General features: G+C 50.6%; 1 protein-coding gene across 1 annotated transcript in view; it reads left to right on the forward strand.

The window, feature by feature from the left end:
* RHPN1 (rhophilin Rho GTPase binding protein 1) overlaps positions 1 to 25,438 on the forward strand; it is a 34,627-nt gene that overhangs the window by 3,883 nt on the left and 5,306 nt on the right. Inside the window, 11 exon segments of the mRNA XM_074145357.1 lie at positions 7,150 to 7,268; positions 11,508 to 11,636; positions 15,193 to 15,268; positions 15,629 to 15,706; positions 16,724 to 16,848; positions 17,163 to 17,329; positions 17,881 to 18,068; positions 18,238 to 18,394; positions 21,172 to 21,291; positions 24,438 to 24,632; positions 24,927 to 25,003. Coding sequence (XP_074001458.1) covers positions 7,150 to 7,268; positions 11,508 to 11,636; positions 15,193 to 15,268; positions 15,629 to 15,706; positions 16,724 to 16,848; positions 17,163 to 17,329; positions 17,881 to 18,068; positions 18,238 to 18,394; positions 21,172 to 21,291; positions 24,438 to 24,632; positions 24,927 to 25,003 — 1,431 coding nt within the window.

Consider the following 25,438-nt stretch of genomic DNA (forward strand, 5'->3'; position numbering starts at 1 on the left):
TGCAGATGGGATGACTCATGATGTCCAAAGGTTGCTGTGGCTTTATCTGGAGTGTGGCCCTCGTGGGGGCCTCGAGTGTCAAACTGAGATATCTCAGGCTTGTTTTGTAGCCTTGTTTGGCTTTGCCTTTGGCTCCAAAGTTTTTTATTTATTTATAATAATAAATACTGGCAGTTCTGTGTGTGTGTGTGTGTGTAGAAGGAGCAACTGGGGTGGCTCTTGTGGGAGCTGCTGGAGTAGGAGAAGAGGAGGTGAGACATGGGGAGCTAGGCTCCAGCAGAGCTCTGCTATTTCACCTGAGGGGCGTATTTATGGCCCAAGCAACCAACTTCAGCAACTGATTGGTGTGAGGAGGGAACAAGGCAGCACTGGAGAGGTCAAATGAGTGAAATCCCAATGGATAGTCCAACAGAAGAGTTGAACCATGTCTTCTTCCTTCCCTGGGAAAAGGTTGAATAGTAACACTCTTGATGACTTTTGACTCCCTCCCTTAAAAAAAAAAAAAAAAGCAATAAACTGCCTATTTCCTGAAAGGGATAAATTATTAAATTAAAACAAAATAATCCTTAAGGCTTTAAGGAACTTATGGAGTAGTCTGGGAGTATGGAATAATGGGGATGCCGAAGGCAGTTGAGGTTTCAGGGGATGTAGCAGCTGAGCATCACAGGTACCTTTGCCAAAAGCAGCTGGGTTACGCTTAACCTATTAGTGGTATCCACCATCTTCTGAGTTGGTCTGAGCAGTGGAAGGTGAGATGGGCCTAATCCTTCCATTAGTCCTCAGCTGTGTCCTGGAGCTCTGGTTGTCCAATTTCAAGCATGTCGCTCTGCATTATGAGACTGGGTCTCAGCCTGTATCAGGGTACCAGGGCTCTGGTGCAGATGTCTTGCTGCCTGTGTGCAGTGCGTGACCTTAATGACAAATCTGAGGGCAGATATTTTGATTTACATGAAACAGGGTCATTCCCTCATGGAAAAAGGAGAGGGGACTGTGGAACGTGCCTGACTTCTCTGAAGCAGCAGCTCATCCCTTCTATATCGCGTTGGCTGACACTGAGGGTGTATGTATGATTTTATGTGGCAGTGATACAGGGCTGGTTGGTGCTCCGTGTTCCTCACAGCTTTCTCCTTGAACTTCCCTGCCCTTGAGGATGTGAAGGTTGTCTGCTTGGCGGTGGGGCTGGCTGTAGGTCAGCACCAGGTGATGACTTATCTCACCACTGCTTTATTACGGATACCTCCAGCCTACGTGCAAATTGATCTTCTTCAGTATTTCCTGGTATTCTGCAGGCACTCTCTGGCTGCTTTAATTGGCAATAATCCTGGTGGTGGCTGTTGTGTGGCTAAAGCCAGTCTTGGAGGTGGCACAGCTTGGTCCAGGCTTCAGCAGGTAGGCCGTGAAGCACCTCCCAGGATCCAGCCAAGCTCTGCAGGTAGGTAGGACCTTTTGCTGCAATACCCATTGAGGCTGTAACTAAACTTAGAGCTACGTGTCCTGACAGCTCACAGTTGTCCTTTGATCACTTCGTATGCTTAAGTTTTGCTTTTGCTCAGTTGCTTTCAGAGACAGAGTTCCCGTTCTTCTAGCAGAAACGAAAGAGCAGAAATTAGTCCCTTTGTGCCTGGCTTTGCCCTTTGGACTTGCTGGCATCCGCCTCTCCCTACAGGTGATTAGTTTTTTCTGTCATTAATGCTGGGAGGCCCTGGTCTTGTTTTGGCACCAGGGTCACAAATACTGCTCTAGGTGTGCCTCTGTGTCACCCAAGACATAGCCGGGCTTCATCTCCTTGTGTTTACTGGACACACGGAGTGCGAAGTACACTTGGTGATCATCTCTAAACAAACATTCCCTAAGGACTTGCTTATACAAGGAAACCTAATGATGTAATTGCCCTATTTAACACCCCAGATGGGTGCTCTTGAACTGGAAGAGGTGTTGGGGAGTTAACGACACCATTACATCATTGTATATGTTCCCTTCAAAGATAGGGTTTGAGTTGGCAGAAGCCTTGACATACCTCAAAGGGGATGTGTTTGTCTTGGCCACCTCTGGAAGGGGGTCTTCTGGCCTCTTCCTTTTTCTCCCTTACGTGGAGGCATTGGCCGGGTGCTCTCTGTAATGCTGTCATCTTTCTACGCTGAGGGTTGAACGCGATGTTATTTGGCAGATGTCTTCGGAGCATGAAATTGAGCCTCGCTACAATAATACTGGCTCTAATCCCGCTTTGTCAGAGGCAATAAACTTCAGAGCTGGACACAACTCCTGTGACCTAATGACCCGCACTGCATCCATTTTCATGGCTTTCTTAACATACACTGTACTCTGTGGACAGACGAACTGTGCCCTTCCCTGGCTGCTACGTGATTTATGGTCTCTCACTGGAAGAGTTATGTTCTTGCTTCTCCCCAGTAAAAGCTTTAAACTGGAAAGGCTAAGAAATCTTGCGTTCAACCCGGGCCACTTCTGAAGCTCCAGACCTTTCTCTGCTGTTGATGTCTGTAGGTGCCCCCCAAAGCCAGAGGGGCTGGTCAAAATAACACATCTTTCTTCTGACCTTAAGGGAAGGTTGACCTCAAGAGCTTGTACAAAGAAGAATTAAGCAAGGAAAATCCCTTTTATAACCCAACAGTGGATTTTGGGGAGGGTTTTTTTTTTTTTCCCCACTGTGCCCCCCTTATGTAAGGCACGCTTAAATCCATCACCACTTTAGAAGCTCTGTGCTGTAGTTTTTAGCTTTTGGTTGCAACTTGGAGAGTAGAGGCACAGGAAAAACATTGGTTTCCTTTCAATGCAAGCTTTTGGAGGATGGGCACATCCTCCTCTTGCCTCTCTATCTTTCGTATCTCCCTTTTGATTTAAATATGGCCTTTCTGGCTTGTGGTGGTGTTCTCTTTCATATGTAAGTTAAGCATCTTATTCTGGAGCTGAATTTCCTTCTTGCTCCAATATTTGTGAAATAATGTTACATATGCAATGCTCCAGGAGCAGCTGCAGACTAGGCTTGGTCATTACCAACAGTGGCCTTGGCGTGAGGCTTATATTGGCCCATGCCAGCCAGGGATGATGCTTTGGGGCCAACGGCAGATCCTCTGGAGGCAAGATGTGTTGCAATTCCATGGGTTACTGCAGCCACCCAACTTCATAAAGGAAAGCAAGGTGCAGGGAGATCACATGAAGTCCTTAAGGGCAGCAAGTCTCAAGATCCTGACTTGAGATCTTCATAAGGCTTTGGAGTTACGTCAGGTGCCCCAATGCCTGACTTTCCAGTCCTTTTTTTTCCTGTTGGCTTAGGAGCCTGGATGGGAATTGATAACTATCTCATTAGATCACATTGAAAAGACACCCAGTGTTCAGATGGGTGAAAAACAGATGGGGGAAAAACACCTCGCAGCTCTACAAATGGCTAAGTGTCTCCTGAAGGGAGAATAGAACAGAATAGACTATTTCAGTTGGAAGGGACCTACAGTGATCATCTGGTCCAAATTCCTGACCACTTCAGGGCTGTTGAAAAGTTAAAGCCTGCTATTAAGGGCATTTTCCAAATGCATGTTAAACACTGGTGGGATTGGGGCATCAACCACCTCTTTAGGAATCCTGTTGCAGTCTTTGACCACCCTCTTGGTGAAGAAATGCTTCCTCGTGTCCAGTCTAAACCTCCCCTGGTACAACTTTGAACATCCATGAGTCCCATCACTGGATCCCAGGGGGAGGAGCTCAGCAGCTCCCTCTCCAAGTCTCAGCAAATCCAAACGCCGTGATGTCCTGGGTGTTCTTCAACTATATTTGCTCCCCAGCTTCATCAGGGCTTGCGAGTGTTCCTGGAGGGCAGCTCCTTTGTACCCTTGTGGAAAGTCAAAGTGATTAATGATTATCGGTGCCTGCTTGAGAGGGGTCTCCATCATCAGGTTTGTGACTGTAGCTCCTCGAATTTTGCCCCTTAGTGTCGTCTCAAGCCAGGCCTGGGAGAAGTGGGGAGCTGCCAAGTCAATTAGCTAAACCCCTTAATTGCTTTTGCAGTGAAGAGGTTTTAACCTCGTTTTTGAATATCTTGCGGAGCCATCCTAGTACCTTCTCATGCCACTCTGCCTCTTGCTTCTTTTCTTACTTAGTTTCTTCTTGCTCTGCCTCCAGTCAAGGAGGTGTTAATTGACCTTCTCTGTGGTTTTGGATAGTCCTTCCACTTATGCTTCTTCCATTATCTCTCACCTGAAGGTCCTCTGGTCGCTGCCCATGTATTCAGGTAGCCTTTGCTGTTCTTACCCCCCCAAAAAAAATCTTAAAATCCTCTGACCACTTTCAAGCAAACCTTTGCAAGAAGAGGAGAGGTGTCAAAGATGAAGAAAGCTCCTGTAGAAGAGCTGGAGGCAGAGAAGAGGTGCTTTTCACCTCCAACAGTTATTTTAATAAGCACCAGCTTCCCTTTGTGGCTCCTTTTCCCCCCCACCTTAAGCTTTAAATTCCATATGTAGGTTAATGGCTTGCACTGTATGAAGAAACGTCATTGGAGGCACAATGTCTGTAACCAGCCTTTAATTAATAAAATAAATACTTGTGCAGTATCTTGGACTACATCTGCATGAGCAGCTACTTTCTAGACAAGAGTTTAGCAGTGTCTTCATTGCTTTGAGAGCCTCTGGGTGCTCAGATTTGAGCCTGCATGGTTGGGTTGGATTGTTTGGTTTTTTTTCCAAGGGCCATGTTCAGCAATGACCCAGCTCCTTCTTGCTGGAGAAACCTTGTCATGGTCCCTTGTTGGTTTCCATGTTGTGGAATTACTACTCTTTTTCCTTTTTCTTCCAATTTCTGGATTTTTCCCTGGGGAGCCAACGGTGTGTTCAGGATGGTTGGGTTCCCCAGGGCACTTTGGGATCAGCCTTTCCTGGATTTGCTCCTGACCCAAGACTTGTGCAGCTGTTGGGGTGTTTTCCTTAACATCCCACTTAATTGCTTTTCCAGAATAATTGGGGCCTCCTGCTTTCAGCTTATTCCTTCACTAATTTCAACAAATTCATGGATTACTGTAAAGCACTAAGCCTGTAGATTTATGAACCAGATGGAGTGACCAATTCCTCAGTCTCCAATGTTCCAATTAGGAGCTCAAGCCTTTCACTTAAATGAAAATGCTAATGCTAATCCCAGACCCTTTATCAAAGGGGACACCACTTAGTGGACCTTAAATATGAGAAAATAATTTTCAGAAAGCTGAAGTCCATGAAAACACAAATTTTTCCATTCCCTAATAACTAATCAAAGCTGGCCTCATACTTTTTTGAGCGAGGACTTCTTTTTTTCCTTTCCTGCTTCCCCAGAAAATTCAAATAATTTGTTAGAAGTATGTTTTCCCAGAGCAACACTGGGACCTACAGTGTTTTCTGGAGAGGTAACCAAGCATTGCCCTGGCTTATTGGATTTGGGACTATTGTGACCCATCCTGGAGGATAAGGTGAGACCTGGTGAAGCCCACCAAGACCTCTACATGGAAGAAATTGGCCGAGAAGTTGTTTTGGACAGGATGACAGTGGGCACTGTTGGAGCTCTGTAGAGTTTCTTGGATGGCAAAGCCCTTTCTTGATGGTGGAGGCAGGTGGTCCACCATCTTGGAAGTGGTGATGGAGATAAAGCAGTGGGGAGCAGGGTAAGATTGATGTGCAGATCAAATATAGGAGTTCTAAGGGAAACAAGAGGGTGAAATAGTGGCTTTGAGGAATTTCTTTTGGTGCTACAATGGATCTTGGTATGTTCTTGGAGGGATCTGCCTGTGCTTTGCACTGGTGTATGAAAAGCAGGCTTGAAGGTCTCCATCCTCATAAACTGCCCAGCCTTGTGTCCTCCTAAAAGTGTGGGGTTTTTTGTTTTTTAATGCAGGGATCTTTTAGAGACTCATTTCATCCATCTGAACCTCTCCTCGCACAATGGAAATCATCTCTGCTTGGGCAGAGCTTTTGTGACCCTGGGTTTGGAGCCCCTCCTCACGGCAACCTCTCTGCCTGGGGCATCCTGTAATAACCTCTTGCCCCCGCGAGACAGAGGGGATATTGCCCTCTGTTACTTCCTGAAGTCAGAGATTGAATGTGTTTTCCCTGTCGGCAGAAAGTCCGAGCCAAAGCCAAGGGAAGGAGGCAGGGATGGAATTAATTTACCGCTTTGTGCAACTCATTTCTCCACCCCCATGAACTCTTGACTTGCTGCCTGCGCTTGAACCCCCTATAGACTTATAGACACGGGGTGGGGGTCACATCTGTTCCTGAGCTCAAGGGTTATATTGAGCTCATCTGCAGCCCCCCTGGGTCTTGTCTTGTGTCTGGATGGTGAGGCCCTGGAAAGGAGATGCCTAATTCCTGTTTACCCTCTTGCATTTGGGAAGCCTTTTCTAAATATGAGCCCAGAAAGCCAACCACATCCTGAGCTGCATCCCCAGCAGCGTGGCCAGCAGGACAAGGCGGGGGGGATTCTACCCCTCTGCTCCGCTCTGGTGAGACCCCACCTGGAGTATTGCATCCAGCTCTGGGGTCTCCAACATAAGAAGGCCATGGAGCTGTTGGAGTGGGTCCAGAGGAGGCCATGAAGATGGTCAGAGGGCTGGAGTCCCTCTGCTGTGAGGACAGGCTGAGAGAGAGTTGGGGTTGCTCAGCCTGGAAAACACAAGGATCTGGGGAGACCTTAGAGCCCCTTCCAGTCCCTAAAGGGGCTCCAAGAAAGCTGGGGAGGGACTCTTGCTCAGGGAGGGGAGCCATAGGACGAGGGGGAACATCTCTAAACTGAAAGAGGGGAGACTGAGATGAGATCTGGGGAAGAACTTCTTTGCTGTGAGGGTGGTGAGACCCTGGCCCAGGTTGCCCAGAGAAGCTGTGGCTGCCCCGTCCCTGGAGGGGTTCAAGGCCAGGTTGGATGGGGCTTTGAGCAACCTGCTCTAATGGGGGATGTCCCTGCCCAGGGCACGGGATTGGAACTAGATGATTTTTAAGGTCCCTTCCAACCCAAACCATTCTATGATTCTATAATAGGTTAGAAAATACATTGCTGTAAGCAACATGTGGTGTTAGGTAATAAAACTTGTATTTCAAGTGCAATGCTGGGCTCTGAAAGTACCCCTTTTAATCCCAAAATGGTGGGGCTTTTTTTGGTGAGATCTCTGCCCCTTTCTCTCAGCAGGGCTGCGACCCCTTCGCCCAGACCCAGCGCAGCAAACTGCAGCATCGCCGGGCGCGGATTAACCAGCAGATCAACAAGGAGATGAGGATGCGAGCGGGGGCAGAAAACCTCTTCAGGTGAGTCCTGGTCCCTGGAGCATCCCTCTGGCCCTGGGATTTGGGTGGGGGTAGAAATATGGTCTTGATGCTGGTACTGCCATGGCTGTAGTTGGGGTTTGCTCAGTCTGCCCTTGACCTTGTAGCATTCATCGTAGAAACGCCTGCCCTCCATTGGGTACAATCCTAGGCATTTTAATGAAAAATTAAAATTTTAATGTCCTGGAAGCCTGGTGCAAAGCAGGGTGTGAGCAGATGGAATAACGGGAATAAACGTTGAACTGGGATTGAGCTTGGACTGCAAAGCTCCTGCCTGACAACCCCAGCAAGTGGGTCAAATCCAGCTTTAGTTCCAAAAATCCCCATCCCCAAAGGCTTCCATTGGAGCAGAAGATGAAAATTCAGGTCTGTCTTTGCAGATGGGCACGGTCCAGTGGTTCTTCATCCCGTTGGGAGGATGCGTTTATGGGATGGTGCAAAAGTTTGGCACCTTTGTATGGTTTTCAGATTGTCCAGCACAAGTAGAGCCGGTGCAAAACTGCCTTCCCCAGTAGAGTGTTCATGTTACAATTGCATTATTTGTTTTGCAGCTATTTCATCTTTTCTTAACCTGAGAATGACCTTTTTAGTAGCTGTTGCATGTGTCTCGCGTCCCTGTAGGATATTGGAGCACGTCTGCAGGGTGGGCAGGTCTGTTAGTACAAGAAAGTATCATAAGGCTGCCCTAAACTACCTTTTTTTTGGGCATATTTTTCCAGTTTGGTGATTTATTTCTTTGCCCCCCCCAACAAAACAAAATTGACTTTTCCCTTCTGAACTGGAATGATTTAACGTCAGTGGCATGCGCACCGGGAAGAAGGGAGCCATAGTTGCTCCACTAAAGTATAAGAAAAAATAATATTTTACTGGTGGTTGAGGCCAGTGGAGCTTCCTGGGGGAGGTGATGTTACAGCCCCCATACTTCAACTGAAGCCCCACTGCTTCAACCATGCCTCGTCTAATTAAAAAAAAAAAAAAAAAGCCCTGAAATCCCAATGTGCGCGACTCCCCTTTATCATAAAAAAAATAAGTGGAAATCTGCTGGCTCAGCAGAAAAACACGCCTGGCCCCGGTTTTGGTGCAAACAGCGGGACTTGGAGGCGGGTGCAGGGGAGTGAGCAAAAATGTGATGCAAAACACATCTTAATTACTCAGCCAGGGAAATGCACTGATGGGGGCTCTTTTTTTTTTCTTTCTTTATTTTTGCTGGATCAGCAGTTTGAATGTCCTCTGGTAGCAACCACTTTTCCTCCCTCCCACAAGTCCACTTTGCAGCTGAGTAATAATGTGGGTTTCTGGGTGCTACGGTGCTGGGAGCTTATGAAACATGGGAAATTGGGGGAGGGCAGAAAAAATAAATCAAGCTTGTGCCTGAAATTAAAGGCTGGGGAGGGGGGGGGGGATTATGTTGCAAGTCTAAAGATTATTGCTTAAAAATTATAGGCTTGAGTTGCACGGAGAAACTTCCTTTGCGTTATTCTTTACCAGTGCTAAATGCAAATGGAAAAAAGCTGTGGGTTGCCCAGCCTGGAGCAGAATTTGCAGCTGAACTTGCTGGTTTCTTTGCCTCTGCAAACAAACAAACAAAAAAATATAAAAAAAAAAAATAAAGCACTCTCAGTGCTTTAAAAAAAATAATAATCTCCTGAACTCTTCTTCTGTTCAGCATATCGGTCGCCTTTCCTGGCGAGGTTGTCGTGAATGGTGTGTTGGGAAAAAAAAAATATGCACATGGTGTTTGCTCAGGGGCGTTGAGAGGGTTTGTTTGCTGGATAAATAAATGGGCAGAGGCAGAGGAAACCTTTTTCTTTTCTTGTTCAGATACCGGGGCTGAGCGGAGCAATCGGAGAGATAAAGGTGTCGCCAATAAACCAGTTTGCGTAAAAGAAATTACAATAAAAAAAAAACCGAGCAGAAATCTCTGTTTGGTGTTTGCTAAACAAACAGCTGATAACTTCACTGAGGAGGAGGCTGATGGAGACACGTAGGCTCTGCGTGCTCATAGGGAGATGGGTTTGATTGAGTTCTCTCCTAAATTACCTCTCTGAGAGGTGCTGTGTTCTGAATTGCCGCCTGTGGCACTTGCAGAGGGCAAACCGAAGGGCCCCCAAGCGACATCGGGCTTTAAAACCTTGACCTGGTGACAGATCCCTGAAAAACTTGGCACGTGCGCGTAAAATCCTGCAGAGCAAAACTGGGCTTTGGAAGCTGATAGTTCCTTTCTGCTGCTGACTATTTTATTTAGAAATATATCGTGTGTATGTGCAAATGTTACCCTGGTGTGGATGGGTTGCAAATCAGCTATTGGTAACAGAAGACATTAAAAAATAAATAAATATATAAATATTGTTGCCAGCTGGGAGCAAGAAGATAAAACTCTCTTTAATTCATATTGGATGAAAATTGTAGCGACAGCAGTAATGCACCTCCGTGTCCTGGAGGTGTTGTGATGCGCGGAGGACTAAATTAGCGATTAAATACTGGTTTATGGGGAAAAAGAGTGGTTACTGTGCTGATACGGTAAGGGGAATAGCAGAAATGCCGAAGTATGTTCAAATGGAAGTGGCCACAGAGATCTTCGGACCTGCTGTGGTTTTGTTTTGATTGTTTAAACTAAAAAAATTCACTGGTCTTGGGAAATCCCAGGAAAGGGGAGTCAGGGGAGGAGACACTAAAAGATCAGCATCTTGAAGGAAAAACAGCATAGCTTCTTTTTGCCAGGTCAGGGAAATGCTCCTGAAGGATCCTGTCTGTAAAAAACACAAGTGGAAGGCACCGTGCTTGGCAAAAATTGGGGAAAGTGTTGCCCTGGCTGAGCTGAGTTTGTACATGTGGGGTTTTTTGGTGTGATTTAGTGTGAGCAGCCAGAGCCCCTTTCAGCCAATGACCGCGCGCTGTCGGCTCTGGGTTATCTCTCCCTGCTTTCCTTGGGAGCAGATAAGAAGGGTATAATCAGCCTGGGAGCTTGTCTTTGCAGGGAGCGGGCAGCTGAAATCAATCCTCGGTGTTTACATCTCCGGAACGTGCAGGAGTGGGGAAGGGAGAGGAGGGTCTGGCTCTATTAATGGGTGAGCGCAGAGAAGGTTATTTGGACCCCAAAAAAGACATTTTTCTTCCTGTCACAGACCAGCAACTAGGACCACACAGGTGCTCACTCAGTGCCCCCACAGCGAGATGGGGGAGAGAATTGGAAGAGAAAAAGTTTAAGGAAAGAGGAAAAGAAAAGTGAGAAAAAACTCATGGGTTGAGATAAAGACTGTTTAATAGGTAAAGCAAAAGCTGTACACACAAGCAAAGCAAAACAAGGAAATCCTTGACCACTTTCCATGGCCAGGCAGATCTTCAGCCACCTCCAGAAAAGCAAGGGTCCATCACACGTGATGGTTACTTGGGAGGACAAATGCCATAACTCCAAACGTTCCCCCGTTCTTCCTTCTTCCTCCAGATTTACAGACTGAGCATGACGTCACATGGCATGGACTATCGCTTTGGTCAGTTGGGGTCAGCTGTCCCGGCTGTGTCTCCTCCAGCCTTTTGTGCCCTCCCAGCCTACTCGCTGGTGGGGTGGTGTGAGGAGCAGAAAAGGCCTTGAGTGCTTAGAAAACCCAAACCCATTAATGGGCTGTCAACAGCATTCTCATCCCAAACCCAAAACACAGCACTCTGCCAGCTGCGATTAAGAAAGTCAACTCTATCCCGGCCAAAACCATGACACTTCCTCAAACCCAGTTATCAAGCACTTCTATTTGGTGTGGGTGAGCCAAATCTGAAGCTGCACTGGAGATGGACAAGGGGAGGGTTGCTCCAGGGGAGAAGTAGCAGGTTCATCTGAGCAGGATGCAACACTATAATGAGTTTTGCCCCATCCCTGGAGGAGTTCAAGACCAGGCTGGATGGGGCTTTGAGCAACCTGGTCTAGTGGGAGGTGTCCCTGCCCAGGGCATAGGGGCTGGAACTCGATGATCTTCAAGGTCACTTCCAACCTGAACCATTCTATGATTTTGGCTGGCCTCAAACTCCATGGCACAGCAGGCTGGATGCTCTGTCTGACTTCACCAGTCCCTGTCCTGTGCAGAGCAGGAGGCATGGAGGGTTTGGATGGATGCACATGGTATTGCACCACTTGATAATTTAATCTCTGTTTATAATGCAGTCAAGTGTTGATAAATAAAGACAGTGATGAAATGGGGGAGGTTTGATCCACACGATGTTGTCTTGCAGGGCCACCAGTAACCACAAGGTCAAAGAGACGGTTGCCCTGGAGCTGAGCTACGTCAACTCTAACCTGCAGTTGCTGAAGGAGGAGCTGGAGGAGCTGAACAGCAGCGTGGAGGTCTACCAGAATGACAGGTATACCAGGCAGCCGAGCCGGGCAGGCAGCTGCCTGCAGCCTGGAAAGAGCATCTTACTCAGTTGGGAATTTATTTTTATTATTATTATTATTATTTCATTTTTGCTTTCTCTGGGAGCAAGGCAGCTTCTCACCTTGTACCCGTTGCTCTGCTTCCCTGTTCTGCGTAGGGTTTGGACCACGGGGTGGTGGTTGGAGAACAGAGGAGGACTTGGGCATGAGCCAGATAATTTTTCACCCTGGGAACATCCACGTTTCATCTATAGAGGTGCGAGGGGAGCAAACTCAACAGTATTTCCCAGCAGATACTTAGAATCATGGAATGATTTGGGTTGGAAGGGACCTTAAAGATCATTGAGTTCCAGCCCCCCTGCTGTAGGCAGGGACACCTTCCCAGTAGACCAGGTTGCTCAAAGCCCCATCCAGCCTGGAGGCATTTGGGGATGGATGGTGTGTCCTCTTAACACCAGTATCCCCAAAGCAGGATGGATGAGTCAGAAACAACCATCTTCACTCACATCATCCCCCTTTCCTGAGCATCCCACGAGTTTTTTCCAGCAGGTGAAATAGGGAATTTAGCAGAAGAAATGAAAAGTGTGGCTGCTCAGGTGTCTAAACTGCTTGTTCCCAGAGTGGATTACTCATGGGTTTCTTTTCCCATCGAGGGTATTGGATTATTTTTCTCTCTTTCCAAGGTTAGACCTCTTTTGTTAATTGGAAAGGCTCTGTCGCTTTGAAATGCTTACCCAGCCACCTCGGGCTTGACTTACCGGAGCGGTAATCCCAGCACGCTTGCCAGCAGCAAACCAACGTGCTGGGGCGGCTCGGCAGCGCCCTTTCACTGGGTGAGAAAAGCAGAAATCCCCGAGGCAGGATAGACCGGGGATACGGCAGCAACATGGGAGCCGCTGCCTCTCATTCCCTTTCCGAGATGGATGGTGTTTGATGACACCAAGCTAAACGGTGCGGTTGACACACTTGAGGGGTGGGATGCCATCCAGGGGGACCTGGACAGGCTGAAGGAGTGGGTCTATGTGAACCTCGTGGGTTCAACAAGGCCAAGGGCAGGGGTCTTGCACCTGGGTTGGGGCAACCACCAGTATTGGCACGGGTTGGGGATGGAGGGATGAAGAGCAGCCTTGCCAAGAAGGACTTGGGGATGCTGGGGTGGAGGAAAAGCTGGCCATGAGCCAACAACATTCTGGGCTGCATCCCCAGCAGTGTGGCCGGCAGGGCGATGGGGGGGATTCTGCCCCTCTACTCCACTCTGGGGAGACCCCACCTGGAGCACTGGAGTCCTCAGCACAGGAAGGACATGGACCTGCTGGAACGGGACCAGAGGAGGCCACGGAGATGCTGGGAGGGCTGGAGCCCCTCTGCTGTGAGGACAGGCTGAGAGAGAGTTGGGGTTGCTCAGCCTGGACAAGAGAAAGCTCTGGGGAGACCTTAGAGCCCCTTCCAGTCCCTGAAGGGGCTCCAGAAAAGCTGGGGAGGGACTCTGGATCAGGGAGGGGAGCCATAGGATGAGGGGGAATAGTTTGTAACAGAAAGAGGGGAGATTGAGATGAGATATTAGGAAGAAATTCTTTGCTGTGAGGGTGGTGAGACCCTGGCCCAGGTTGCCCAGAGAAGCTGTGGCTGCCCCATCCCTGGAGGTGTTCAAGGCCAGGTTGGATGGGTCTCTGAGCAACCTGAACTAGTTGAAGATGTCCCTGCTCATTGCAGTGGCATTGAACTCAATGGCCTTTAAAGGTCCCTTCCAACCCAAACCATTCTGTGATTCTATGATTCCATGTCCATCCACATGCTTTTCACAGCGCATGGTCTTCCTCGGGGGAGGATTGCTGTGCTGCTGGAGATGCAAAACCAGGAGAACATCAGTGACTCCATCCTGCAGGTTGTTGCAAGGATATTGAATGTAGGACCAGGATGATCTCCGTGCAGGATTGCATTACGGTCACGAGGTCTCCTATGTTCAGAAAGCCAAGGAAGCCCGTATCTCCATCAGCCTTGGGTGTTTGTTGCACTCAGAGGGTCTGTTGCAGTCTCTGAATGTAATCCTGGATGTTGGTCCTTCTTCTCTGCTAGAAGTAGGAATGCATGCAACATCTCCCATGTTGCAGGCATCCTCCCCAGGTTCATCCCTATCAGGGATGCTCAGCTTTTCCAACCCGCCGCTTCTTTGCTCTGGTTTAAAAAGAAAACAGCAGCAGCAACCCCAAAACCCTGCCCAGGCCAAACAAAAGCCCCTTTGTTTGCCCTAGGCCCTGGATTCAAGCGGAAATCTTGTTAGAGAAGGAGCGATAATGGCTTTTCTGCACTAATTATAGCTCTTGATGCTGTTTATTCAGTATGAACAGATGAAAATGTGGGTGCAACCTCCCTGTCCCGCTCCCCATGTGTTTTTTGCAACTTTCTTTGCCTCTTTTCGTCCCTGGACTAATGAGCGATGTGCTAACAAGTTATCAGCGGTCTCTGGAGGTTACGAGAGGGGGGCTGTTGTGCAAGGGCTTGATCCTGCCCGACCCACTTCCCATTTCTCACTCTGCCAAACCCTTCTCACTCTTTAAACCAGTCCCCTGGAAGGCCAAGGGTCTGGGGATGCCGTAACGTGGTTCAGTGTCAGGGTTGGGAACATCCCCGAGGGATAGATGGGTTTTGGGGAAAGCTTTTGTGGAGCTGATGTGAGCTGTGGGTACCACCACAGGTGGTACCTCATCTCTGGATGCAGGAGTTGAACGATGGCTCCAGCTTTGAGGCTCTTTGCAGGGCAGCAACGCTGTAATTTTTCTGTGTGCTGCAGGCTCTGCTGCTGGTACAGACCATTTCTTTATTCCTTGGCAGCAGAAAATCAAAAAAGCTGCTAAATCCCCCAAAAGATGGTCCTTCGTGGCTGTCATCCAGCAGCGCTTCTTCCTCGGTGCTGCACAACTGCCTTGTTTTAATGTCGAAACCCAAACCAGTCCCCATCTGGGTGTTCCCAGGGTCAGCGTCATCTTCAGTGTTTTACAGTATCGCGATAAGAGCTGTCATTAGATAACTGCTTTTAATAGAGGTAGAAAATTTCAGTATCAGGCACAGGGCTGCAGCCTGAGCAGGTCCTTATCAGCACCCAAGCCTGGATTAGCACGTAGGAGTTGGGTGAATCCGTGACCTGTGCTCCCACCACGCCCAGTTCCTGACGGCTGGTAATTAAAGCAGCTTCATTGTTGGGAGTTGATTTGGGCACTATTGTGCTTGTTACGGAGAGAAAAGCAGAAGCTGGAGGAACAAGGGTGATGGTTTCAGGTTATTTCCATATCAGGTATGAAATCTATGATATGAAAAATACATCATATTCTGGTTTGTGCTCACCTCTCCTCCCTCACTGCCGTTCCAAAAATAACATTGGGAATTTATGTTGACATAATATGGATATTGCTGTGGAGAGTGGGGTCCTCTTCTAGTTTTACCCTTTAATAGGATCAGCAGAAGCCTAGGGCCAAAGAGCTGCTTCATTTTAGTCCCTCTGAGGCTTTTAAACCGACCACCAAATAGGTTGCTGTCTTCTTCCAGCGAGTCCATCAGCGTCCCCATGATCCCTTTGGGCCTGAAGGAGACGAAGGAGCTGGATTTGCTGGTACCACTGAAGGTGAGCGTCGGGGTTTCACTCGCTTGATGCAATGTAAGACGATGGAGGGGAGCAACCATGTACTTTGGGTGAGGTTGGGTGCTGTAGAGGACATGCTGCAGCAGCTGCAGAACGTTTTCTGTTTTAGAACAGCTGCAAAAAAATAGGTTTATGGGGAGGATCTGGACTTAAAACACGGCAAAGTAGGAGATATGAGGGTCTGAAGATGGTGGAGAGCAAAAGCCAGGCGGGAGAGGCTTTCCCTGGCAGAGAGAGCTTGCAAATTCCCTGTGCAGAATCGCCCAAAGTCACCCTTTAAATCTTGAATATCTGTTCCCAGGGGTGACTCAGGGTTTTCTTTTCTCTTGTTTCCCCATCCAGGATTTCATCAGTGAACACTATGGAGAGGAAGGCGTCTTGTTTGAAAAGGAAATCAAAGAGTTCATGGAGCTGCGGCAGGTCGGTGTCCCTTGAGCCGCAAAGTCTTGCTTTGCCTTGTCCAGAAATGCTTTCTGGAGGTGCCACATTTTGTTTCAGGGTCCCCTCAGCCTTTTTCCAAACTGCACCTTTATCCTTGTGTCTCAGGGTGAAGGGTTCTCGTGCTAGAGCACCTCGGCTTTGGTTCTGTAATATTACAGACCATTCAGTAATTGTTTTCTTTCCCCATCCTTTAACACCCTGCTAACCTAGAACTGAACACCACTAAAAGTTATAATGCTATCCAGTACTGGTTTATAAATATTAGTTCACCCCCAGTGAGGTTAAATAACCGCTCTCTCTCCAGCTAGCGCTTGGAGAAGAGGAAATATAAAGCGATCTGGTAAAGGTGGACTTTCTACTCTCCTATGAAACAGTTTTCGTAAGTAACTTCAGGTTTTGCCTTGCCGTGAAGCTTTGATCTGGGAGAGTGGAAAGAAAGAGGCTTGCTCAAGCCCTTGTGAAGGGCCTGATCCCGCTCTTCAGGCTGTGGGAGGGGAGCCCTGCAAAGCCAGAAGCTGGGAAAAGCCCTGTGGTTAAAACTAGGCAGTAGGAGAGCTCTGACCCTCCTCCCTGTGTCAGGTCAAAAACTCAAGGGCTTTTTTTATTAAGAGCAAAAAATCTTATTTCTTCCCCAGCATTTATTTCAGCAGACTTTGCATGAGTTTCTGTCTTAATAATAATCCCAGCTTGGTTTAGGAAAGTGTTACCATCGGCATGGTTCCCAGGCTGCTGGCTCTGGATTTGGGTGCCCCAGCACCAAATTGGTGGCTCCCTGACTCTTCCCATGGCTGAACCTGTGCCGAGGGGCTGCCTCCTGCTGCTGCCTCTCATCCGCTATTGATCTAATCATATTGATCTGATCCTATTGATCTAATAACTCAGGGGGTGTTTCTCCCCACCCTGGGCTGGCCAGCATGTGCAGCTCCGTAAATCCAACTTTTCCTTCCCGTTTCCTCCTCTCTTCCCACCCATGTGTTTCCTCTCCCATCCCCGCAGGCGATGCGCACCCCGAGCCGCAACGAAGCCGGGCTCGAGCTCTTGATGGAATATTACAACCAGCTCTACTTCCTCGACAGCCGTTTCTTCCCTCCCACCAGAAGTCTGGGCATCTTCTTCCACTGGTTGGTGCAGCTTTCCCTGTCCCACCTGGGGCATCACGAGTCGGGAGGGAGCCTCCATGATGGGATCACTGCCTCGGCAGCAGAGCTGGGGCTGGTGGATGCGGGGAGATGGGTTTTCCCCTTGCTCTGGGCTTGCTGTTGCCTTGGGCAAGTTGGTTAGGGGAGGCAGGGGAAAGTCTGTGCCCCATGGGGATGAGCTGTGGTGGGAATGGTGGCTGCGAGCCCATGCAAAGTGCTGAAAACCCTCCAGGCTCCTCCTGCATCCGTGGGCGAGGACTTGGGGATGGGCAGCCGTTGATTCTTCCCTTCCCCAGGTACGATTCCCTGACGGGGGTTCCGTCCCACCAGCGAGCACTAGCCTTCGAGAAGGGCAGCGTGCTCTTCAACATCGGAGCCCTGCACACCCAGATCGGAGCGCGGCAGGACCGTGCCTCCCTGCCGGGGCTCAACCAGGCCATCGATGCCTTTCAGAAGGCAGCTGGTACGTGGGTTGTCCCCTTTTCCCTGGCTCCCCATGGGCATGCAGGCATCATTTCCACAGGGTGGGAATAATCCTCGTGAGCGCAAGAAGGGGAGGGAGTGGTTGTGCAAAGAGGGATGGGGCCGGGGCATCTCCAAGGGACCATGAACCAAGCACAGGTTGGCACCACACTGCTTCTGTGGGTTATGAAGAGGAGCTGGGGTGAGGCAACGGCCACCCAAAGGGCTCCCTTGCCACATGGCAGTAGGGATGTCCCAGCTGGGGAGAGAAGAGATGCTGATCCATCTACAAGCAGCTGGGAAGTAAAGGGACCCTGGGACTGTGATCGTTCAGGGCTTTGGAGAAGAAAGCTGTGGGCACAAGGATGGTTTAGATAGGTCAGGGGTCCCTCCCTTGCTTTTACCCACTGGTTATGGTGAGATGTTTGATGTGTGAGCTGCGCTGGGGGCTCTTCTCCTTCTGTGCCACTGGTGGGGAAACCTTCATGGTCAGAAAGCATGACCCTCCTGCTTACAAGCCCAGCTGATACCAAGAGCTTCTCCCTCACACAGGTGCCTTTAACTACTTGAAGGAAAACTTCTCCAACGCTCCCAGCCTGGATATGAGCGCTGCCTCCTTGAACATGCTGGTGCGACTGATGGTCGCCCAGGTCCAGGAGTGCGTCTTTGAGAAGATGACCTTGCTGCGCACTCAGCACGACTTCCTCTCCCGGCTGCAGCTTGCCCAGGAGGCAGCAAGGGTGAGCACCTCAGAGAGAGAGGGGATTTGGTGGGGCTACCGCCACTGGAGAGGCTCCTTCTGTGGTCAGCAGAACCCCTCAGGAGAGGACAGCCTACTGCCACTGTCTCCTGATGGACATCCAACATCCCAACCCATGACTTAGCAGCTTGTCTCTTGATGCCTCACAGGTGGAAGATGTCTACTCGCTGGTGCACCAGACGATGACTCAGGCCCACGTGAAGGATTATGTTCCCTTCTCTTGGACCACCATGGTCCACGTCAAGTCGGAGCATTTCAAAGCCCTCTCCCACTACTTCGCTGCCATTGCTCTCTGCGACTGCCCCGGTGAGTGTTACAGCTCGGAGGCAGCTGCCTGCTCAGCCAAGTGCTGGCTCCATGTGGTGGCCTGATGTTTGGGAGGGAATGCAAAAAAAAAAAAAAGAGGTGAAGGGACACATGCACAGGGTCAATAGAGAAAAAAGCTCAAGTTTTTGGGGTGCTCTGAGCCGTTATCTCACTTATTGACTCAGCAATTCATGCACAGGGTAGATTTCCCCTATATTTCTGGTTTTCAAAGTCCTTCAAAGAAGGTGAGCAAAATGGTGCTGTAGGGATGTCACCTGCTGTCCCCTTTTGGGGCTGAGCGGGTAAGTGGGGGCATCAGCTGCCTGCTTGACCACACATGTGTTGGTGTCCTCAGCCAGACATCCTCCTGAGGCACCATGGTCTGTGTGGCTGGCCAGCAAGGGGTTCAAAAAATAAAAATAAAACCAAAAAAAGTCAGGATATCCCAGGAAAAACTGGTTTGGGCTACTGGAATTTAATTGCCAGCCTCGTGGCCAGCTGCCCTGGGCACCAAATACAGGCTGGGCAGAGAATGGATTGAGAGCAGCCCTGAGGAGAAGGACTTGGGGGTGTTGGTGGATGAGAAGCTCAACATGAGCCAGCAATGTGCCCTGGCAGCCCAGAAACCCAACCGCATCCTGGGCTGCATCCCCAGCAGCGTGGCCAGCAGGATGAGGGGGGGGATTCTGCCCCTCTGTTCTGCTCTGAGGAGACCCCACCCGGAGTACCGTGTCCAGGTCTGGAGTCCTCAGCACAGGAAGGACATGGACCTGTTGGAGTGGGTCCAGAGGAGGCCATGAAGATGGTCAGAGGGCTGGAGCCCCTCTGCTGTGAGGACAGGCTGAGAGAGTTGGGGGGTTCAGCCTGGAGAAGAGAAGGCTCCGGGGAGACCTCAGAGCCCCTTCCAGTCCCTAAAGGGGCTCCAAGAAAGCTGGGGAGGGACTCTTGCTCAGGGAGGGGAGCCATAGGATGAGGGGGAATGGTTTTACACTGAAAGAGGGGAGATTGAGATGGGATATTAGGAAGAACTTCTTTGCTGTGAGGGTGGTGAGACCCTGGCCCAGGTTGCCCAGAGAAGCTGTGTCTGCCCCATCCCTGGAGGTGTTCAAGGCCAGGCTGCATGGGGCTTTGAGCAACATGGTCTAGTGGCAGGTGTCCCTGCCCATGGCAGGACGTTGGAGTAGATGGTCTTTAAGGTCCCTTCCCACCCAAACCATTTTATGATTCTATGATTCCAGGGTGGTGGGGTATGGGTGGCTGTGCCAGAGCCGGGCTTACATGGCTCCAGGGAGCCAGCTGGAGCATGGATGTGGGATATGACCCATGATCTCCATCTGCTCCATCACCAACAAGCGATTTTGGGTCAGGCAGAGGATCTGGAGGCGGGCAGGCGACACGCACTATGACCTGTGGTGCCACCCCATCGCTTGGTGGGGTGGCTGAGGACAGGCTGGGGGGACTTCATGGGGGATGGCTGCCGAAAGCAGTGCCGTGACAGTGACGGCGGTGGCTGCCAGACTGTCCCAGCATCCTCCCCCACTCTGGAGCCTGACTCAAATCTCACTGTCGGGCTTGTGCCACGTGGGCGTTGCAGAAGAGGATTGAGCAAGGAGAGATGCTGGGACAGAGACAGGAGAGAGTGGGGTGCCGTGGGGCTGGAGCAGACTGAAACAGCAGAGGACGGTGGTGGGGCTGGGTTTGCGTGGGGTTGCAAGGGACAACAGGGCAAACCTCTCCCCTAAAATTTTGAGGCTTTTTGCCCCCTTAGGTGCTGGGGGAAACACAAATCTGCTGGAGATCCCTAATTTAGGGGTTTGGGGATTTTTTTGCTCCATCCAGAGCACGTTGTTGAGATCTCACGTGCCCTCTCGCTACCTCTCCCTGACCCCCTTCTTCAGAATAATAAATCTTTTGCTTCCATAACCAGCTGGCAATAAACTCCTTACGCTGCAGTTTAATCCCTTGGGGGATGCTGGCACAGAGAGGGTTGGGATGGAGAGAGCCAGCCCTGGAGCAGCCGGTTCCCAGCCCGCTGTGTGCTTATGCTGGAGGTGCTCACCAGGCTTTTGGATCTCCTTGCATGTGGACCAGCAAGTCTACAAGGCTCCCTGGAGCCTTCTGGGTAGCTTCTTATTGCACCCTGTGCCCAAGAAAGGAGGCTACCATGCAACCCTGTGAGCCAAATGGGATTAGGAACAGCTTTGGTTGGAAATAGAGGTATAAAAATCATGCAAACAGAGCCCAGTGTGGTTGGAGCACCTCTATAAGCTGTATCCATCTCATTTTCTCCATTGAAGCACCTCCTTGGTTCCACCACCACCTGTCTGCCCATGCAGCAGTCCCAGGCACAGCAAGGAGGGCATCCCAAATTAATCTGCCCAGCTCTTGTACTTTAGTTGTTGTACAACTTGGGTCCTTGTCACCAACCTCCAGAGGGGAAAACTCAGGGCTCTTGATTTCCAATCCTACCTCCAGACCGGAGCAAAGGATGGGAGGAGGCAAAAGAGCCAGATACTGTGCTGTGCCCACAGATCCTGGGCTTGGCTTCAAAGCCTGGTAGAGCCTCGAATGTGATAACTCATCCCTCTCCATCAATGATGGCTCAGTGGTCGTTACAGGCTGTGTTTGGGTAAGAGGAAGCTGCTGCTGAAGTTCTCAGGGCCACGTGATCATGGATGTGGTTTCCTGGTCCCCTTGCGCCCACCACCGTGGGCATCCAGGCTGCCAAGCAGAACCCCAGAGAGACTCAGGCCATCCCCACCCTATTTTTCACACAGCAGCATCCGATGCTGAACTGCCGGAGCAGGAGAAAGCTTTTATCCAGTTCCATGTCACCATGCCAGAGGGACCTTCGCTCCGTGTCCTGCTGCAGGACCCCGAGGAGAGGAGGAAGCTGGGTAAGTGCATCCATGGGGGCAAAGCCCCTGGTTCTTGCGATGAGACTTCAATGCACGGGAGGTGAGCCCCTTCGAAACCCTACCCATGTAGGCATGGTCTCCATGAAGTAATGTGACGAGCTGTTGGGGGATCTCTCCGTGCAAAGACACCTTTTTGGGGGCTTTCACAAACTTGAACAAAGGAAGTTCCATCTAAACATGAGGGGGAACTTCTTTCCTTTGAGGGTCCAGAGCCCTGGAACAGGCTGCCTAGAAAGGTGGTGGAGTCTCCTTCTCTGGAGACGTTCAGAACCCTCCTGGACATGTTCTGTGCAACCTGCTCTAGGCAGACCTGCTCTGGTAGGAGGGTTGGACTAGATGATCTCCAGGGGTCCCTTCCAACCCCATATCATTCTGTGATTCTGTGATTCTTTGGAAGGAGCTTCTCCTGGGAAGGCAGAAAAGCGTCACAGTTCCCTATTAGAGTGTTGAGGACCAACTCATGGTGCTTGCACCCACCTGGCCACCTGAGTTTGACAGTAAAACCTCAGGAACCAAGGTGTCCTGAGCCAGGTAATGTCACCCAACACAGCAGGGAGAAATCCATAGGGACACAGAGATCCTGGAAGCTCCTTGGCTTGGGCTTGCTGCTGACTTGGCTTGATGACAAGAAGGCGCAGCAGATGCCAGGGGGTGGCTTTTTTAGCTGCGTCAAAAGGCTTGGGAGACGAGAGCTTCCTCCCATGCGGATTTTCAGCTTCAGGGGAAAAACAGAGCGTTGCTTATTCAGCTGAAGTTGTGTTTTGGCAGCCCCTCCCCAACAAGGCTGCAGCAAGAACAAGCTCAGCGCCCTGATTTTGGGGCGTCATCTCCTGTTTACCTCCCCCACGACCTGTCTCCTGGTGTCCTTTCCCCTCATGGCACACGTGTGAAAGGAGGAAGGTCCCACCAGGAATGAGTTTGTCATGTTGTTGGCCCCAGGAAAGTCCTCCCGGCTGCTCGGCTGGATTTCACTGCTTGGGATGGGAGGTGGAGGACGTGCATGAGAAGACTCCTTAAATGAACCCCAAAAGCAGAGCGTTATGGTAACATCACCCCGACACCCTCAGCTGATATCATCTGGTTTCCCGATTTGTGTCATGAGCCAGCAATGTGCCCTTGTGGCCAAGAAGGCAAATGGCACCCTGGGGTGCATCAATAAGAGGGTGGCCAGCAGGTGGAGGGAGGTCATCCTCCCCCTCTACTCTTCCCTGGTGAGGCCACATCTGGAGTACTGGGTCCAGTTCTGGGCTCCCCAGTTCAAGAAGGACAGGGAGCTGCTGGAGAGGGTACAGCAAAGGGCTAAGAAGATGATGAGGGGACTAGAGCATCTCTCTGATGAGGAAGGCTGAGGAACTTGGGTCTTTTTAGTCTGGAGAAGGCTGAGGGGGGATCTGATCAATGCTTATAAATACTTAAAGGGTGGGTGTCAGGAGGATGGGGCCAGTCTTTTTCCAGTGGTGCCCAGTGACAGGACAAGAGGGACCGGGCACAAACTGGAACATGGGGAGTTCCACCTAAAGATGAGGAGGAACTTCTTTCCTGTGAGGGTGGCAGAGCCCTGGAACAGGCTGCCCAGAGAGGTGGTGGAGTTTCCATCTCTGGAGACATTCAAAATCTGCCTGGACACGTTCCTGTGCAACCTGCTCTGGGTGGACCTGCTTTGGCGGGGGGGTTGGACTAAATGATCTCCAGAGGTCCCTTCCAACTCCATATCATTCTGTGATTTTGGGATTCATTCTGTCAGCCCAGCTTCCAGCTCTGCCTGCTCTTCTTGGGGGGAATGGGCACTGTTCAGTGTCTGCTGGTGAAAAATCAATGTGTAGATGCCAGTCTCAGCTCCGGTTTTGGTTCCAGGAAGGGAAGAAACTCGCAGCATTAAAACCATCTCCCTGAAAGGATATTTCCCACCCCCCCTTCCCTTGTCTCCCAGTCTTATAACGTTTCCTTTTATCAGACATGGTATATTCCACCACGGTCAAGAGAGCGGAGCCAAAAGCTTGCACAACTTCCGTGCTCAACCTCTATTCCCAGTGATCTCTCGAAAATAGCAGGAATTGATAATATTCAATAAAACATAGTTGCTTTCTTGCCCCTGGATGGGGCTGGCTGTGGGTACTTTGATAAAATATGATTGATTGCTTTTGATACAATTATTCTGGGGAGTCTCTTTCTCTCTGGTGTCCATCCGGCCTCGATATTTCCTCGATTGCGACTTGTGGTGGGGGAAAACAGAGGTCTTCAGGCTGCTGGCTGTGGTCCTCATAAGCCTGAAGCAAATTCCAACCATCTCCCTGGGTTATGTTGCCACCATGTGTCTGAAAACTGGAAATGCTACAGGCACACGTGTTTCCATGATACGTGTGTGCGTGTATGTACATGTATATATATATAGCTTTTTCGGTAGTTTAGCGTTGGATACGGGTGTCTTGGTTGCAGTCTCTCGCAGAGGAGATGTTTGCGTTGATATCCGTGGGTTATCGTGATTTCGTCTCTTCTGGCCATTTCTCGGCCGCTCCGTTTTCCCGAGGATGGAAACACACTGAAGGCAAGTTGAGAGGAGCAAAGCAAGAGCAAGATGCCCAAGAGGGTGGACAGCAAGACCTGCAGGGCAAGGAGAAGGCTTTGCTCAGCCTGGAAAAGAGGGAGATGTGTTGCATCTTCCTGAAGCTAAAAGGCTGTCACCAGGAGGATGGGGCTCGATTGTCCTCCATGTCCCCCCCGGGGGACACAAGGCGATGGAGAGAAGTTAATTTGCGGAGGAGATTGAGGTTAAGCGTTAGGAGGGACTTCGGGGGCGGCGCGAGGTGGTGGCAGCTCCTTCGCCGGCGGTTTTTTGGGAACATCTGCCAGCTCTGCCGCCGGCGCCCGGGGGGAGTGAAGTAGGTCACCCTTCAAGGTCCCTTCCCAGCCCTACATCGGGGGGGGTGTGAGCTGACGGCTGGGACCTACTCCATTTAGCGCAACGTTGAACAGCCTGGCAGGCTGTGAACGTGACTGGGTTGTCCCTGAGTCACATCGGGTGACACAGCCAGGGAGGCTGCTGTCATCCGTGGGAAGCCGAGCGAGCGGAGAGGGAACAGCGGCTCCGCTCCCCTCGGACTGCCATCTCTCTTGCTCCCTTGCAGGCAAAGCTCACCTGAAGAAAGCCATCATGAAGCACGAGGAGGCCATGAGGATCCACGGCTTGTGCAAGATCCTGCGGAAGATGGACATCCTCCAGGAGGTCCTCTCCTTCGCCCACAAGCGCTCACTGAGCAAGTATTCGGAAATAGACCATGAGGAGGACTTCTTCGAGACAGGAGATGCCCCCGACATTCACCGTAAGTGTTTCTTTTGGGGGGGGTGCATCTGGGGAGGGGGTTTGTGGCAGGTTGTGTGGGGTGGGCAAACTCCATGGTGAGTTTGTGGCATGTTGTTGTGGACCAAAGGTCCCTGCATGGCGGTGGAGCATCACAGGCGGGAGTGGGGGCTCCAGGCTACATGTCCGGCAGCTGCCTGAGAAGGTCCCAGCTCTTATGGGTCACACCATCCCTTCTTGGGGAGAACGATGTAGAGGCAGCGGCTGCTGCAACTACCTGACCCTGGTCTATGTGCTTTTCTCTCCCTGCCACCAGCCAAAACGCTCCAGAAACCAGAGATAAAATCCCCCAACTTCTCCCAGGTGAAGGTGACCGACCTCTTCCACAAGCTGGTACGTATGGCTACAGGATGGAGGTTGCCCCAAGGGAGCAAGATATCTCCTCCTCCTCCTCCTCCTCCCCTGCATGCTCTGCTTGCCTGGTTTCCTTACTCCCCGCAGACTCTTCTCCCTCTCCTGGTGCAGCTGCTGCGCTTGCAGGCGGTTTTCCAAGGAGAACCAGCCGCCTCCTCACAGGCAGGGACCCGTGCAGGAGGAGGGATGGGAGGGCACAGATGTGTCTCTGCAAGACCTAAATGGGTCGCGAAGCTCCTCTGGTGCATGGGGAAGGGGGCCACAGGCATTTTGGGTGGGCTTTACCCGAGAGGGACTGAAGGGACCCTTTTAAAGGAAACTTTTTGGGGGAGCAGAGCAGGATGGTGACAGCTGAGAGGCACCAGGAAAAACCCACCAGACCTTTATCTCTACCCTCTTTAAGTTTAGAGGGTC

Source organism: Numenius arquata, chromosome 3, assembly GCF_964106895.1.
Source record: "Numenius arquata chromosome 3, bNumArq3.hap1.1, whole genome shotgun sequence".
In the NCBI taxonomy this organism is placed as follows: Eukaryota; Metazoa; Chordata; class Aves; order Charadriiformes; family Scolopacidae; genus Numenius; species Numenius arquata.